The 18,652-nt window shown below is 37.5% G+C and overlaps 1 protein-coding gene across 2 annotated transcripts in view; it reads left to right on the top strand.

The window, feature by feature from the left end:
- Positions 1–16,613, top strand: part of LOC128693591 (myb-like protein X) — a 239,416-nt gene extending 222,803 nt beyond the window's left edge. The window contains exon 14 of one of the 2 annotated variants that reach the window (XM_053783391.2): positions 14,771–16,613. In XM_053783391.2, coding sequence (XP_053639366.2) covers positions 14,771–14,915 — 145 coding nt within the window. In that variant the 3' untranslated portion in view covers positions 14,916–16,613. The remainder of the gene's footprint in view (positions 1–14,770) is intronic. The other variant, XM_070087622.1, reaches the window with a different exon arrangement.
- The last annotated feature ends 2,039 nt before the right edge of the window (positions 16,614–18,652 follow it).

Below are 18,652 nucleotides of genomic sequence, written 5' to 3'. Positions count from 1 at the left end.
ATTCTACCGTATCAATGTAGAGGAGAGAGAGAGATTTTGGGAGATGTTAAGTGAATGTATAGGAGCCTTTGAATCAAGTGAGAGAGTAATTGTGGTAGGGGACCTGAATGCTAAAGTAGGAGAAACTTTTAGAGAGGGTGTGGTAGGTAAGTTTGGGGTGCCAGGTGTAAATGATAATGGGAGCCCTTTGATTGAACTTTGTATAGAAAGGGGTTTAGTTATAGGTAATACATATTTTAAGAAAAAGAGGATAAATAAGTATACAAGATATGATGTAGGGCGAAATGACAGTAGTTTGTTGGATTATGTATTGGTAGATAAAAGACTGTTGAGTAGACTTCAGGATGTACATGTTTATAGAGGGGCCACAGATATATCAGATCACTTTCTAGTTGTAGCTACACTGAGAGTAAAAGGTAGATGGGATACAAGGAGAATAGAAGCATCAGGGAAGAGAGAGGTGAAGGTTTATAAACTAAAAGAGGAGGCAGTTAGGGTAAGATATAAACAGCTATTGGAGGATAGATGGGCTAATGAGAGCATAGGCAATGGGGTCGAAGAGGTATGGGGTAGGTTTAAAAATGTAGTGTTAGAGTGTTCAGCAGAAGTTTGTGGTTACAGGAAAGTGGGTGCGGGAGGGAAGAGGAGCGATTGGTGGAATGATGATGTAAAGAGAGTAGTAAGGGAGAAAAAGTTAGCATATGAGAAGTTTTTACAAAGTAGAAGTGATGCAAGGAGGGAAGAGTATATGGAGAAAAAGAGAGAGGTTAAGAGAGTGGTGAAGCAATGTAAAAAGAGAGCAAATGAGAGAGTGGGTGAGATGTTATCAACAAATTTTGTTGAAAATAAGAAAAAGTCTTGGAGTGAGATTAACAAGTTAAGAAAGCCTAGAGAACAAATGGATTTGTCAGTTAAAAATAGGAGAGGAGAGTTATTAAATGGAGAGTTAGAGGTATTGGGAAGATGGAGGGAATATTTTGAGGAATTGTTAAATGTTGATGAAGATAGGGAAGCTGTGATTTCGTGTATAGGACAAGGAGGAATAACATCTTATAGGAGTGAGGAAGAGCCAGTTGTGAGTGTGGGGGAAGTTCGTGAGGCAGTAGGTAAAATGAAAGGGGGTAAGGCAGCCGGGATTGATGGGATAAAGATAGAAATGTTAAAAGCAGGTGGGGATATAGTTTTGGAGTGGTTGGTGCAATTATTTAATAAATGTATGGAAGAGGGTAAGGTACCTAGGGATTGGCAGAGAGCATGCATAGTTCCTTTGTATAAAGGCAAAGGGGATAAAAGAGAGTGCAAAAATTATAGGGGGATAAGTCTGCTGAGTATACCTGGTAAAGTGTATGGTAGAGTTATTATTGAAAGAGTTAAGAGTAAGACAGAGAATAGGATAGCAGATGAACAAGGAGGCTTTAGGAAAGGTAGGGGGTGTGTGGACCAGGTGTTTACAGTGAAACATATAAGTGAACAGTATTTAGATAAGGCTAAAGAGGTCTTTGTGGCATTTATGGATTTGGAAAAGGCGTATGACAGGGTGGATAGGGGGGCAATGTGGCAGATGTTGCAAGTGTATGGTGTAGGAGGTAGGTTACTGAAAGCAGTGAAGAGTTTTTACGAGGATAGTGAGGCTCAAGTTAGAGTATGTAGGAAAGAGGGAAATTATTTCCCAGTAAAAGTAGGCCTTAGACAAGGATGTGTGATGTCACCGTGGTTGTTTAATATATTTATAGATGGGGTTGTAAGAGAAGTAAATGCGAGGGTCTTGACAAGAGGCGTGGAGTTAAAAGATAAAGAATCACACACAAAGTGGGAGTTGTCACAGCTGCTCTTTGCTGATGACACTGTGCTCTTGGGAGATTCTGAAGAGAAGTTGCAGAGATTGGTGGATGAATTTGGTAGGGTGTGCAAAAGAAGAAAATTAAAGGTGAATACAGGAAAGAGTAAGGTTATGAGGATAACAAAAAGATTAGGTGAAAGATTGAATATCAGATTGGAGGGAGAGTGTATGGAGGAGGTGAATGTATTCAGGTATTTGGGAGTGGACGTGTCAGCGGATGGGTCTATGAAAGATGAGGTGAATCATAGAATTGATGAGGGAAAAAGAGTGAGTGGTGCACTTAGGAGTCTGTGGAGACAAAGAACTTTGTCCTTGGAGGCAAAGAGGGGAATGTATGAGAGTATAGTTTTACCAACTCTCTTATATGGGTGTGAAGCATGGGTGATGAATGTTGCAGCGAGGAGAAGGCTAGAAGCAGTGGAGATGTCATGTCTGAGGGCAATGTGTGGTGTGAATATAATGCAGAGAATTCGTAGTTTGGAAGTTAGGAGGAGGTGCGGGATTACCAAAACTGTTGTCCAGAGGGCTGAGGAAGGGTTGTTGAGGTGGTTCGGACATGTAGAGAGAATGGAGCGAAACAGAATGACTTCAAGAGTGTATCAGTCTGTAGTGGAAGGAAGGCGGGGTAGGGGTCGGCCTAGGAAAGGTTGGAGAGAGGGGGTAAAGGAGGTTTTGTGTGCGAGGGGCTTGGACTTCCAGCAGGTATGCGTGAGCGTGTTTGATAGGAGTGAATGGAGACAAATGGTTTTTAATACTTGACCTGCTGTTGGAGTGTGAGCAAAGTAACATTTATGAAGGGGTTCAGGGAAACCGGCAGGCCGGACTTGAGTCCTGGAGATGGGAAGTACAGTGCCTGCACTCTGAAGGAGGGGTGTTAATGTTGCAGTTTAAAAACTGTAGTGTAAAGCACCCTTCTGGCAAGACAGTGATGGAGTGAATGATGGTGAAAGTTTTTCTTTTTCGGGCCACCCTGCCTTGGTGGGAATCGGCCAGTGTGATAATAAAAAAAAATAATATCAATGTAGAGACAACTTGTACACAATGTAACTTGTACACAAACCAGACGTGTACACTTTGTTTGTTTACAAAACTTACGCTCGCCTGGTTTGTTTACATAACTCTGCGCCTGTCCTCTCTCATGCACTCATTCTTTCTCTCTCTCATTTATTCATTTTATCTCATTTACTTACTCCTAACCCTACATTAAGACTACAAATATTTTAAGGTAAGTAATGAGTGAACTGTATATCCATTTTATCGCTCTGGGATGCTCAAATATCATAGAATGTATGTGTGGGTGGGGTGGCCTGGTATGGTAGCCCGGCTGACTACCATACATATCACACTTGATTTCTTACAATAAATACTACTTGTCTCACCCTAGATTAAGACTATAAATATTTTAAGGTAAGTAATGAGTGCACTATGTGTGTATTGTACTTTTTTATTGTTTTTTGATGCCTGGTTCTATTGCTAACTTAATATATGTTAGTGTAAACTTGTTATCTAGTGTTTGTATGCATTTACAAGTGGAAAAAAAGGGTGTTCCACTTTACGGCGGTTTCCGCTTTACTGCGGTAGCCTGGAACCTAACCTGCCGTATAAGTGGGGCCCTACTGTACTATTTTTTATTTTTTTTTATTATCACACCGGCCGATTCCCACCAAGGCAGGGTGGCCCGAAAAAGAAAAACTTTCACCATCATTCACTCCATCACTGTCTTGCCAGAAGGGTGCTTTACACTACAGTTTTTAAACTGCAACATTAACACCCCTCCTTCAGAGTGCAGGCACTGTACTTCCCATCTCCAGGACTCAAGTCCGGCCTGCCGGTTTCCCTGAATCCCTTCATAAATGTTACTTTGCTCACACCCCAACAGCACGTCAAGTATTAAAAACCATTTGTCTCCATTCACTCCTATCAAACACGCTCACGCATGCCTGCTGGAAGTCCAAGCCCCTCGCACACAAAACCTCCTTTACCCCCTCCCTCCAACCCTTCCTAGGCCGACCCCTACCCCGCCTTCCTTCCACTACAGACTGATACACTCTTGAAGTCATTCTGTTTCGCTCCATTCTCTCTACATGTCCGAACCACCTCAACAACCCTTCCTCAGCCCTCTGGACAACAGTTTTGGTAATCCCGCACCTCCTCCTAACTTCCAAACTACGAATTCTCTGCATTATATTCACACCACACATTGCCCTCAGACATGACATCTCCACTGCCTCCAGCCTTCTCCTCGCTGCAACATTCATCACCCACGCTTCACACCCATATAAGAGCGTTGGTAAAACTATACTCTCATACATTCCCCTCTTTGCCTCCAAGGACAAAGTTCTTTGTCTCCACAGACTCCTAAGTGCACCACTCACTCTTTTTCCCTCATCAATTCTATGATTCACCTCATCTTTCATAGACCCATCCGCTGACACGTCCACTCCCAAATATCTGAATACGTTCACCTCCTCCATACTCTCTCCCTCCAATCTGATATTCAATCTTTCATCACCTAATCTTTTTGTTATCCTCATAACCTTACTCTTTCCTGTATTCACCTTTAATTTTCTTCTTTTGCACACCCTACCAAATTCATCCACCAATCTCTGCAACTTCTCTTCAGAATCTCCCAAGAGCACAGTGTCATCAGCAAAGAGCAGCTGTGACAACTCCCACTTTGTGTGTGATTCTTTATCTTTTAACTCCACGCCTCTTGCCAAGACCCTCGCATTTACTTCTCTTACAACCCCATCTATAAATATATTAAACAACCACGGTGACATCACACATCCTTGTCTAAGGCCTACTTTTACTGGGAAAAAATTTCCCTCTTTCCTACATACTCTAACTTGAGCCTCACTATCCTCGTAAAAACTCTTCACTGCTTTCAGTAACCTACCTCCTACACCATACACTTGCAACATCTGCCACATTGCCCCCCTATCCACCCTGTCATACGCCTTTTCCAAATCCAAAAATGCCACAAAGACCTCTTTAGCCTTATCTAAATACTGTTCACTTATATGTTTCACTGTAAACACCTGGTCCACACACCCCCTACCTTTCCTAAAGCCTCCTTGTTCATCTGCTATCCTATTCTCCGTCTTACTCTTAATTCTTTCAATTATAACTCTACCATACACTTTACCAGGTACACTCAACAGACTTATCCCCCTATAATTTTTGCACTCTCTTTTATCCCCTTTGCCTTTATACAAAGGAACTATGCATGCTCTCTGCCAATCCCTAGGTACCTTACCCTCTTCCATACATTTATTAAATAATTGCACCAACCACTCCAAAACTATATCCCCACCTGCTTTTAACATTTCTATCTTTATCCCATCAATCCCGGCTGCCTTACCCCCTTTCATTTTACCTACTGCCTCACGAACTTCCCCCACACTCACAACTGACTCTTCCTCACTCCTACAAGATGTTATTCCTCCTTGCCCTATACACGAAATCACAGCTTCCCTATCTTCATCAACATTTAACAATTCCTCAAAATATTCCTTCCATCTTCCCAATACCTCTAACTCTCCATTTAATAACTCTCCTCTCCTATTTTTAACTGACAAATCCATTTGTTCTCTAGGCTTTCTTAACTTGTTAATCTCACTCCAAAACTTTTTCTTATTTTCAACAAAATTTGTTGATAACATCTCACCCACTCTCTCATTTGCTCTCTTTTTACATTGCTTCACCACTCTCTTAACTTCTCTCTTTTTCTCCATATACTCTTCCCTCCTTGCATCACTTCTACTTTGTAAAAACTTCTCATATGCTAACTTTTTCTCCCTTACTACTCTCTTTACATCATCATTCCACCAATCGCTCCTCTTCCCTCCTGCACCCACTTTCCTGTAACCACAAACTTCTGCTGAACACTCTAACACTACATTTTTAAACCTACCCCATACCTCTTCGACCCCATTGCCTATGCTCTCATTAGCCCATCTATCCTCCAATAGCTGTTTATATCTTACCCTAACTGCCTCCTCTTTTTTTATTTATTTATTTATTTATTTATTATAAATTTGTGCACACATACAGAGGTACAAAAAAATACAGATAAGAGCAGTATGCCAAAGCCACTTATACTATGCATAGCATTACGGGCTGGCTTAAAATTAACTTAAGATTAATTAAGCAATGATGAAGTCAGTGATAAAACATTAATGTAAACAGATTACTATAAAGCACAAGTGAGTATTACAAAGACAGGTCATATGAGGGATTCTGTTAGGTAGTGTATTTAAAAAATAATAAAGTTAGATTGGGTTTTAGGTTTAACATTTATGTGATATAATTGTGAGAAACATTTAAGATATACAATTTATAAGGTTCAGTTATTCAGTATTTGTTTGGTTTTGGGTGAGTAAGTGATCTTTGAGTAGAGACTTGAATTTATAAACAGGTAGTGTTTCTTTTATATTTACAGGTAATGAATTCCAGATTTTAGGGCCTTTTATGTGCATTGAGTTTTTGCATAGTGTGAGATGAACACGAGGAACATCAAAGAGTGATCTGTGCCTTGTGTTATGGTCATGTGTTCTGTTGAGGTTGGCAAGGAGATGTTTGAGGGGAGGGTTAATATCAGAGTTAAGTGTTCTATGTATGTAATAGGTGCAGTAATAAGTATGGATGTTTTGTATGGTGAGTAGGTTTAGTGTATTGAATATTGGTGGAGTGTGCTGCCTGTAGTGAGAATTTGTTATCATTCTAACTGCAGCCTTTTGTTGGGTAATTAGTGGTCTGAGATGGTTAACTGTTGTTGAGCCCCATGCACAAATTCCATAGGTGAGATAGGGGTAAATAAGAGAGTGATATAGGGCCAGGAGGGCTGACTGTGGAACATAGTACCGTATCTTCGATAGTATGCCTACAGTCTTGGAAATTTTCTTAGAAATTTGTTGTATATGTGTATGAAATTTGAGTCTATTATCAAGGTGGATTCCTAAGAATTTTCCCTCTGTTAGCTTTGTGATAGGTGATCCGTTTATCATTATGTTAAGAGGGACATCTGTAGCTCTGTTACCAACCTGAATGAAGTAGGTTTTGTCAATGTTTAGTGTAAGTTTGTTAGTCCTCATCCAGGTAGATATTTTCTGTAATTCGGTATTTACAGTATTGGCTAGTGTGACTGGGCTCGGGTGAGAGAAGACGTATGTAGTGTCATCTGCAAATAGTGTGGGTTTGAGTAATTGCGAAGCATTTGGAAGGTCATTTATGTATAGGAGAAAGAGAAGAGGGCCAAGGACACTTCCCTGTGGGACACCAACTGTAATTGGTTGCGCAGAAGAGTTTGCCCCATTTGCGTACACATATTGGCTTCTGTTGCTGAGGTATGACTTGAGGTAATTGAGGGAGTGCCCTCTTATACCATAGTGTGACAATTTTACGTGGAGCAAGTCATGGTCAACTGTATCAAAAGCTTTACGTAAGTCAATGAAGATCCCCAGTGGGACTTCTTTTTTCTCTATTGCAGTGTATATATGTTCTAGCATGTGTATAATGGCATCATTAGTATTTTTATTAGGCCTGAATCCAAATTGGCAGGGGTTGAGTATGTTCTGGGAGATAAGGTAGGAGTAGATTCGTTTATGAATTAGTTTTTCAAAGATTTTTGAGAGAGGGTGTAAGTTGGATATTGGCCTATAGTTATTCAACTCTGTTTGGTCTCCTCCTTTGTGGATCGGGGTGACCCTTGCTATTTTGAGTACTGTAGGGAAGGTGGAGGATTCAATGGATTTGTTAAAGAGTGTTGCAATGATTGGAGATAGCACTTGTGACACTTTTTTATATATAAAGGGTGGTAAGGTACTTAAATCTCCTGCCTTGTTTTTTAGTGCATTGATAATATGGGAGACTTCGTATGGGTTAGTCGGAGCTAGGAACAGTGTGTTCGGGTAGTTGCCGGTGAGGTAGTTATTTGGTGGGGTATCTGAGCTTGGGATTTTATGGGCAAGGTTTTGTCCTATAGTGGAGAAGAAATCATTGAGTCTGTTTGCTGTTTCTGTTGGTGGGAGTTGGGGTTCATCTGATTTTGCTAATTTTATTTCGCTATTTCGTGATATCTTTTTTGTTCCCAGAATTTCAGATAGTGTTTTCCAGGTCTTTTTTATATCACCTCGTAAGTTGGATAATCTGTTCTCATAATACAATTTTTTTGCCCTTCTTATCAGGCTGGTTAGGATTGACGAGTAACGTTTTGTTTGGTCTCTGGTTATGTGACCCATTCTGTACTGTTTTTCATATTGGTGTTTTGTATTTATGGATTTGAGAATGCTGGGTGTTAGCCAGGGACTGTTCAGTCTCTTTGCTGTCATCTGTTTAGTTTTTTTAGGGCAGTGCTTGTTATAGAGGTATTGGGTCTTTTTTAGAAAATTATTAATACATTCGTCAATATCTGTATAGATTTCTAGCTCAGTGTGCCAATCAATGTTTGCTAATGCTGTTGCGAAGTTATTAATGGCTGCCTCATTGTGAAGTCTGAAGGTGACTTTAGTAGTGTCTTGGGGTAGTTTACCAAGAGTTGTTATGAGGAAAGTAGGGTAGTGGTCTGTGGTATTATCTGTAATTATGCCTGATTTTAAAGGGGATATGGTGTTGGTCCAGATGTGGTCAAGTAGGGAAACACTAGTCTCTGTAACTCTTGTAGGTTTTGTTACTGTTGGTAGTAACATACAGTTACTCATTGTGTTTGTGAATTCAGTAACGTGTGGGTCCTGGTCTTGCAGGAGATTTATATTGAAGTCACCTGAGAGTAGTAAGTGATCTTTGTTCATGCGTGCATCAGTTATCATACTTCCTAGATTTTGACTAAATTGGCTAATGTTTGACTGTGGAACTCTGTAGATGTTTATCAATGTGAGAGGTTTTTGTAGGTATTTGGATTTGAATTTAGCTATTATATATTCCCCATGTTCATCCCTTGTGCAAGTATTAGTGATACATTCTAGTTGGTCTGAGTAGTATATGGCTGTGCCACCCCCTTGTTGGTCTGGCCTACAGTTGTGTATGGCTGTGTAACCAGGAATGGCATAGACATCTGTACTATCAGGCTTTAGCCAGGTTTCAGTTAGTGTAATGATGGACATATTGGCATGTAAGGAATTTAGTAATGCTATGAGGTCATCGTAATGCTTGCTTAATGATCTGATATTGTAGTTAAAGATAGTTATGTTGTTGTTGGCACTGAGAAGTGCCTTTGATTGTTCTGCAGTGTAGTAATTACAGTAACTGTTTGATTCATTTAAGTCATTAAATAAGAGGTTGGTATCAGGATCAATGCTTGTAATCATAAGATTTGTAGTGAATCTATAGTTAGAATTAAGTATAAAACAAAGTAAATAGTCTTAAGCTAAAAAATAGCACCTGAATTATTTAACAAATGTAAAATAATGAGCTAAGGGACTAATACAAATAAAGTGATGATCATATAATAGTGCTTGGGAATATGATAGTAGGTAGTACTATAAAGGTAATTTTTTAAAGTTATAATTATAGTTTAAAATTATAATAAAAAGGGACGAATATAGGTTGTGAATAAATGAGCTTTGGAATATAATGGCAAGATTGTGAGCTTATTCTACTTTAGCACCTGAGAATAGCACCTTGATTATTTTAACAGTTGTGGATATATAAACTAGGATAGTTATATAAAGCTAAAATAAAGGAGAAAATATAAAAGGGACTAAAATTAAGTAATGGTAAGCAAAGTTAAATGGACAGATGGTAGGAATTATAATATAAACTTATAATATAAAAATACAATTTGAAATGGTACTTGCAATTGCACTAGAGTCTGGTATGGGTTGTTGACAAGATCAAGGTTATAACTATAGATTTAAATTGACAAAATAAAATTCACAATTAAAGTACAAAAGAATAATAGTAAAAAATCACAATGGTAATGTCTTGGTTATAATATGATAGTAAGATGGTAGACAGGTACCCAGGTACACAGGTACAAAGGATAATACAAGGTTGGGGTTGAATATAAAAACTTGAAAATTTGGCAACAAAATGTTATGGGAAGTATAAAATAATGTTTAATGTACAAAAGTAAAATTGACTGGTAGTAAATATGGTGTTTAATAAAATTTTAGTAAGTAATAATGATTACAAAAAAGTGAAATAGTAATGTTTATTTCATTCAATATTGCACTGGTAGTTATACTTGAGGTTATATGGCAGTACAAGGTAATTAAGAGTAATCTAGGATAGTAAATGTGGTATTAAAACAGGTAAAGGTAATTAGTCAAGTAATGGTTATTAAATGTCAAAAATGTTAAGAGTAAATTGAAATTTTAGTAAAAATGATATTTATTAATTTTAGTAAGTAATATCAATTGTAGTATTTAAAAAAAATATGAGGTAGTAATATGGACAGAGAAAGTATCAATTCAGCTAATGTTCAAGCGAACAATAGTAAATAAGAAAATCACATAAGGTGATTTATGCTTACTAGTAAAATCACAAAATGAGGTAGTTGATTATTTAAATACTAAGAGATTGTACAATGAAATTTGAACAATAATGGAGCAAAACATACACTACACTACGTAGACTTTTAAGTTGGACATTGTTTAGTTATTCTCTGTAAGATTAGTATCCCTGAGAAATCGTGATAGATCATTCTCGTTCGTGATTGTGTACAGTTGACCTACATTTGTTTTCCTAACTAGAATTTTCCCATCCCGTGTGAAGCATTGGTGTATTGTGTCATTATTCTCCCGCTTAAGTTTTCTGACTCTATACAGGAGGTTCTGACGTTTTTTGGTAAGACACTCGTTTATGTATACCTCTTTCTTTACTTTAATAGATGCAATAATTAAGTCTTTTTTCCTATCATGTGAGTTGAATCTAAGCATAACACTTTTTCTACCATGGGATCCTAGTAATCTGGCTTCTTTTATTTCAGACTCTGGTACAATAACACTTGTTTGGTCCTTTATGATCTGCAGAGTAATTTCTTTACTGTTTGTTTGGTTCATATCACTGGGAAAAAGTGGACTGTTAACTATTACTGCGTCCGATAGTTTTTCTTGCTCAGTTTTATCTTCTTGGAGAGCAAAGTAGTCACTGAACTGGTTATCTAAGTTGTTCTTCCATTGTTTTACTGCTTCTTCAACCTTTGTATTAAGAGATATTATTTGTTGGGTATGGCTATCTATGACTGTTTGGATGGTCTTGTCACAGTTAGTCATTCCAGGTGTTGATAACTTTTGTTCAAGACTGAGGATTTTGTTCTCGAGTTGTGTCATCCTGGTGTCTTGTTTTGTTAGCGTCTCTCGAAGATTCATATTTTCAATAACTAAGTTGGAGATGCATGACTTTAGGGTATCTGGATCGTTGGTCATACCTGAGAGACTACTAGGTAGGTTGAATCCGGGGAAGAGAGGGGAGGATGGGCTGGTGGCAGCCATGTTTGTTGTTATTGTTGTGGTGTCGCGTTGAGTGGTGGTGAGTGGGGTGGTTGCTGGGCCGGCGTCCTCCTGGCTACACTTGTTGAATAGTTGATTTTTCGGTGTTTTCTTGCTGGCCTTGGTGTTGTTTCCTCTTAGATTGCGCCTCATAATACTACAGGAATTGTTGTTGTTAAGAAGAAGTTGTAGTATACAAAGCTTAGGGTTACGTTGTTCGGCTGGCAGCGGGGTGTTGCTTTCGGTTTGTGTGCAGTCTTCCTTTGATCTCTCTTTTTTTCGATTTGTAGGTTTCACTGTTGGTAATCTTTTGTCATTCTGGGTGCTACGTTGGGTAGTGCAGTTTTGCTTGTAACTAGGTCATCATAGGAGCATTTGTAGCTCTGGTAGTTGGAGAAAAATACGGAGCTTGGAAGTCGCTGCTGCCGCTGCCGCTGGGAACAGTTTATAAACCTTCACCTCTCTCTTCCCTGATGCTTCTATTCTCCTTGTATCCCATCTACCTTTTACTCTCAGTGTAGCTACAACTAGAAAGTGATCTGATATATCTGTGGCCCCTCTATAAACATGTACATCCTGAAGTCTACTCAACAGTCTTTTATCTACCAATACATAATCCAACAAACTACTGTCATTTCGCCCTACATCATATCGTGTATACTTATTTATCCTCTTTTTCTTAAAATATGTATTACCTATAACTAAACCCCTTTCTATACAAAGTTCAATCAAAGGGCTCCCATTATCATTTACACCTGGCACCCCAAACTTACCTACCACACCCTCTCTAAAAGTTTCTCCTACTTTAGCATTCAAGTCCCCTACCACAATTACTCTCTCACTTGGTTCAAAGGCTCCTATACATTCACTTAACATCTCCCAAAATCTCTCTCTCTCCTCTGCATTCCTCTCTTCTCCAGGTGCATACACGCTTATTATGACCCACTTCTCGCATCCAACCTTTACTTTAATCCACATAATTCTTGAATTTACACATTCATATTCTCTTTTCTCCTTCCATAACTGATCATTTAACATTACTGCTACCCCTTCCTTTGCTCTAACTCTCTCAGATACTCCAGATTTAATCCCATTTATTTCCCCCCACTGAAACTCTCCTACCCCCTTCAGCTTTGTTTCGCTTAGGGCCAGGACATCCAACTTCTTTTCATTCATAACATCAGCAATCATCTGTTTCTTGTCATCCGCACTACATCCACGCACATTTAAGCAACCCAGTTTTATAAAGTTTTTCTTCTTCTCTTTTTTAGTAATTGTATACAGGAGAAGGGGTTACTAGCCCATTGCTCCCGGCATTTTAGTCGCCTCATACGACACGCATGGCTTACGGAGGAAAGATTCTTTTCCACTTCCCCATGGACAATAGAAGAAATAAAAAAGAACAAGAGCTATTTAGAAAAAGGAGAAAAACCTAGATGTATGTATATATATATATGCATGTGCGTGTCTGTGAAGTGTGACCAAAGTGTAAGTAGGAGTAGCAAGATATCCCTGTTATCTTAGCGTGTTTATGAGACAGAAAAAGAAACCAGCAATCCTACCATCATGCAAAACAGTTACAGGTTTTTGTTTCACAGTCATCTGGCAGGACGGTAGTACTTCCCTGGGTGGTTGCTGTCTACCAACCTACAACCTACTGTACTAGTACGCCTAAATTCTAGCGCCCTCAAATCTAGTGAGAGAAAGCTGGTGGGTCTACATATGAAAGAATGGGTGGGTCTATGTGGTCAGTGTGCGCAGTATAAAAAAAATCCTGCAGCACACAGTGCATAATGAGAAAAAAAAACTTTGACCGTGTTTTTTTTATTAAAACAGCGACTTTGCACTGTATTTTCGTATGGTATTTATTGTTGTATTCTAGTTTTCTTGGTCTCATTTTATAGAATGGAAGACATATTACAGAAATTGAGATGATTTTGACTGGTTTTAGAATGAAAAGTGCCTTGAAATTGAGCTCAAAGTAGCAGAAATGTTCGATTTTTACCAAAGTTCAAAAGTAAACAAATCATGCTAGGCGTCCAATACACATCAACTGGTGAGTCTAATATTCTTTCACAAGTGCATTGATATTATTTATACCATTTTTACACTAATGCAGCAGTCTGCATAACAGTAAATCTTATTTTTTTGTGTGAGAATAAAAATTCAAAGTGGAAAGCAAAAGAAATATAAGAGGGGCCTGGGGATGTGACTAACGAACAGAGAACTTGTTACTTTAGTGCCAGGAATGTCTTTCTTGTTTATTCTGGACCCTATTCAGAAATTGGCATCTTTTGAAATTTATGTGAAATTGGCAAAATTGCTAAATTCTGACCACTTTATTGGATAGTTGAAATCGGTAAATGGGTGGTTTTTTGTACTCATTCGATAGAAAAAAATTGAGTTTAGTGAAATAGTTATGATTTTTGTCAACGAGTACAATGGAATTGGCCGAAAATAGGGCTCAAAGTGGGCAAAATCGCCGATGCGTATATGTCATCGATACGGCTAACTTCGCGAGAGCATAATTCTGTAAGTTTTCCATCAAATTTCATACTTTTGGTGTCATTATGATCGGGAAAAGATTCTCTATCTTTTCATAAGATTTTTTTTTTTTTTTTTTTTTTTTTTTTTTTTTTTTTTTTTTTTTTTTTTTTTTTTTTTTAAATTTGGCCGACCCTGAGAACAAGCCTCTGAGAGGACCTGTCAACCCCAAAGAGTTGAATAAAGAGGACATATTTTTTTACATAAAGTATTGTAAAAAAAAAATTTTTTAAGAGTCAGTACGTACAGAGATATAAGGCAGTCTTTTTTTCCTGATAAATCCAGTAGCAGTAGACCAGTTATCCTCAGACATCTGTAAGGAAAGAAATGTTGCGACTTCTTTTTAGCTTACACTTATCCAGACATACCATTTTGTTGATTTCTTTACTGGTTACCTTTTCAGTAAATAGCATTTTCCTTTCTTTTCTTGCCCCTTTTCTGTCACTTTGTTTCTTTATACTTTCTTAGGTGCATATGCTTGCTGAGGACACTCCATATATTCTTAGTGCAGGCTGTTGGCAACTTTTTTTTTTTTTTTTTTTTTGTTATCATAGCTGAAATAGATGGTCAATTTGTTTAGCATGTATGATGAGCACACTCTTGACACGTTTGAAATGTATAAGGGAAGACTGTACAAGGGAACCATATGAATATTGTGAACTCCCAAAAAAAAATGCATCAGTGGTATACTATAGGTGATAATCTACAACTGTATAGTATATGCCAAACACATGTATGTACTAGGAAGGACTGGAAACATGTGGTACCAGTTTATTACAAACCTGAGGGAAATGTGACATCCATAGATATCAGTGTGTAACTTTCTATATGTTAAACAAATTATGGTAAATATTGATTTATTCAGTTATATAACATACTCTTTAATACACTGTGCTGTACTTGATATGTAGGCACTCCTCTAAGAGACTAATAATATATATATTATTATTTTAAGTGTTGATAAGGCATCAGCTGTTGGAGTAGCAGATGATGAAGGAAAAAAAAGTGAAGATGAATGTGAAGCTGCTCCTGCAGTCTCTACATCTCATCGAAAGGGAAGAGGAAAGGGAAGAGGCAGGGGACGTGCCACAAGGAAGTAAAAACCTTCAGAAGACTACATTCATTTCACCTGGAAATTAGAGTTGCTTGTTAGTAAGAAAATTGAAAATAAGCAATGGAAATGTTTGCTGTTATATATCTATTGTAGATGCCCAAGAGATAAATAATTTAAATGTACTTTCGAAGAATTTTATAGAACTTATTAAAAATAACTAGATTTCCACGTTGCTTTAATGCTTTGTATCCTAACTTTCCTCACTAAATGGATTTGTTAGCTTGAATATTTCCATTTATTCTTCCTCTTTCGCATGCAGTTTTCCGCAATGTTTTGATCCCAGCTCCATAATACACTTGTATAGAAAGACTTAAGTAGAAACTATATGTTGCAGTTAAGGTAAGGAATTCCCTATGTAATTGTTAAGAATGTTTGACCATGTTAAAAAGATTATCTGTATTGCTATTTTCCTGTTGCATTACCTCTGTACTTGTTATTAGACTGCATAGATGACTTAAGTACGTACATAGTGTACAAGATGAAGAACTAGGTACAGGAAAAAAAAAGGATTAAATACTAAGAAAATATTAAATGCTGAATAAAAGCTGTTAAAGCCTAGAACAGTAAGAATCAGATACAGAATGTTCAGCCAGGAAAAGAGAAAATAGGGACATTCCACTGGAAATGGAGTCAACATGAGAGGTATTTAATAATGAACTAAATACATAGTTAAAAATGATTTTAGTGAAAGAGTCAGATACTCAGTGTTTATTGGGAGCGCATGAGTTTTTGTAGAAAAGTATGGTATGCTAATTTTAAACTCTAAAAATCATTAATAATACTGGTATATGTGTTAATGTTTCAGGGGCACCCTATTAACCAGCTTAGATATGGTACTGATTAAATTTAAGAAAAATAAATTGTATTTTATGTAAAGTCTGGGACTTAGACATCTGGCACATTTATCGTGTAGGCTAAATGTTTTTAATGTAACTTTTTTGTTGTTTCCTGTGACATCAATACTTCAGTGGATAATGTGGATACTAGCAACAGATTATGATGTATTTGTCAGCTTGTTACAACATTCACATTTATAAAAAAAAAAAATTCAAAGCTGATAGTTATAATGTAGAGTTGGTATGTAATGCAGATATTAATACAAGCTATTAAAGTAAGTACAACTAATAGGATTTATATCTTAAACTTGTAGCTAGGAAGTACCTAGATAGTTGGATCCATTTTTTCTCTTGTAACGTTATGACATTTTTTATAGCAGTTATAAATTGCCATACTCAAAACTGAGTTTTCGATACAGTTGCTAGTTTATTAAACTTTTTTTTTATTGAGTTTTTATGATTTTTAAATATTGAATTGCAGTACTCAGATTCAGTGTAGCAGCTGATGTGAAAGTACTTCTGCAGGTTGTCATATTATAAGAGAACTTTCATATTTCTTTGATTTTACTTTTATAGTATGAAATATTCTCAGATTACAGTAAAAACAAAACTATTATTATGTAGAGCAAGTGAAATTTAAGGTGAAGGAACAGACCACATGATTTCATAGTAAGATGAACAGTCTTGTCTATAATCAATGTATCACGTTACTTGAGTTCTCTTCTAATTTGATGAATGCTTTTAGAAATATGTGATTATTATTGACATTGGAGTATAATAAGGATTCAATTTTTGTACAACAGTCATATTAATTTGCTCACAGTTCATTAAACATAAATGAATTAAAAGTCAGCTTTTCTTGATCCTCTTGTAGTATTGTGTAAGTATTGGAAATATAAACACAAATGCAGTATAATGTGATCCTTTATTGACTACGTTTCGCCCACACAGTGGGCTTTTTCAAGTCACAAACAGAACTGTTCTGTTTGTGACTTGAAAAAGCCCCCTGTGTGGGCGAAACGTAGTCAATAAAGGATCACATTATACTGCATTTGTGTTTATATTTCCATTGTGTCGGTATTTTATACCATTTATTTCCATTGTGTAAGTATTCAACACTTTCACCATCACTCATACATAATCACTGTCTTTGCAGAGGAGCTCAGATACGACAGCTTAGGTGTCCCTCCAAACAGCCAATATCTCAAACCCCTCCTTTAAAGTGCAGGCATTACACTTCCCATTTCCAGGACTCGAGTCCAGCTAACCGGTTTTCCTGAATCCCTTCACAAAATATTACCCTGCTTACACTCCAGCAGCTTGTCAGGTCTCAAAAACCATTCGTCTCCATTCACTATCTAACATGCTCACACACGCTTGCTGGAAGTCCAAGCTTCTTGCCCACAAAACCTCCTTTTCCCCTCCCCCCTCCAACCTTTTCGGGGACAACCCCTACTCCGCCTTCCTTCCCTTACAGATTTATAGGCTCTTTAAGTCATTCTACTTTGTTCCATTCTCTCTAAATGACCAAACTGCCTCAACAGCTCCTCTTCAGCCCTCTTGACTAATACTTTTAGCAACTCCACACCACCTAATTTCCACACTACGAATTCTCTGCATAATATTTACATCGCACATTGTCCTCAGACACATCTCCACTGCCTCGAGCCGCCTTCTCACTGCAACGTTCACAAACCATACTTCACACCCATATAAGTGTGTTGGTATCACTTTACACTCATACTTCCCCTCTTAGCATCCATAGATAACATTGTCTCCACAGGTACCTCGATGCACATGCTTGACCTGGTTCATCTAGCTTATGCCAGTGGCTTACTGCTCAAATGGGCAGGTCATGATTTCAAGAAAGAAACTTAATTGAGCACTAACATATTATGCATATACTATTGGAAGAATCTCCATGGGGAAGTGGAGCAGAATTCTTCCTCTAAGTTATGCATGCGTTACAATATTCCAATGGATTTGTAAAGTATCTGGTACGAATCTAGGGTATCTTCAGTAAGAAATGTACTCATGGGAAATTGTAATAGGAAATTATATACGTGAGTGAGGAGAACATAAAAACTTTGTAAAATATCTCTTTAATATAACGTATATTACGTTGTGGTCTTAAGGTATTTTAATGGTACCTTTAACTTATCAATTAGATGCAAACACTTAACAGACTTGTAAATTATATACAGTTTACAATAACATCCATTCTGATTGAAGGTCTTTAAACATAGAATTGATAAAGTTACAGTCTCTCTTTGTCTCTCTGAGTTGAACAACTTATAATCCGACCAGAGTAATGGAAGTCTCTTAACTCTTTCAGGGTTTCGGACGTACTAGTACGGCTTACGCACCAGGGTTTTTGACGTACTAGTATGCCTAAATTCTAGCTCCCTCAATTCTAGTGAGAGAAAGCTGGTAGGCCTACATATGAAAGAATAGGTCTATGTGGTCAGTGTGCGCAGTATAAAAAAAATCCTGCAGCACACAGTGCGTAATGAGAAAAAAAAAACAGACCGTGTTTTTGGATTAAAACAGTGACTTTGCACTGTATTTTCGTATGGAATTTATTGTTGTGTTCTAGTTTTCCTGGTCTCATTTTATAGAATGGAAGACATATTACAGAAATTGAGATGATTTTGACTGGTTTTAGAATGAAAAATACCTTGAAATTGAGCTCAAAGTAGCAGAAATGTTCGATTTTTACCAAAGCTCAAAAGTAAACAAATCGTGCTAAGTGTCCAATACACGTCAACTGGCGAGTCTAATATTCTTTCACAAGTGCGCCGATATTATTTATACCATTTCTACACTAATGCAGTAGTCTGCATAACAGTAAATCTTCTTGACTCAAGAAATTGTAATGACACGATTG

The sequence above is a fragment of the Cherax quadricarinatus genome, chromosome 2 (genome assembly GCF_038502225.1).
Source record: "Cherax quadricarinatus isolate ZL_2023a chromosome 2, ASM3850222v1, whole genome shotgun sequence".
Lineage (NCBI taxonomy): Eukaryota > Metazoa > Arthropoda > Malacostraca > Decapoda > Parastacidae > Cherax > Cherax quadricarinatus.
The sequence above is the reverse complement of the archived record's forward strand: the minus strand, read 5'-3'. Positions and strand labels throughout refer to the sequence as shown.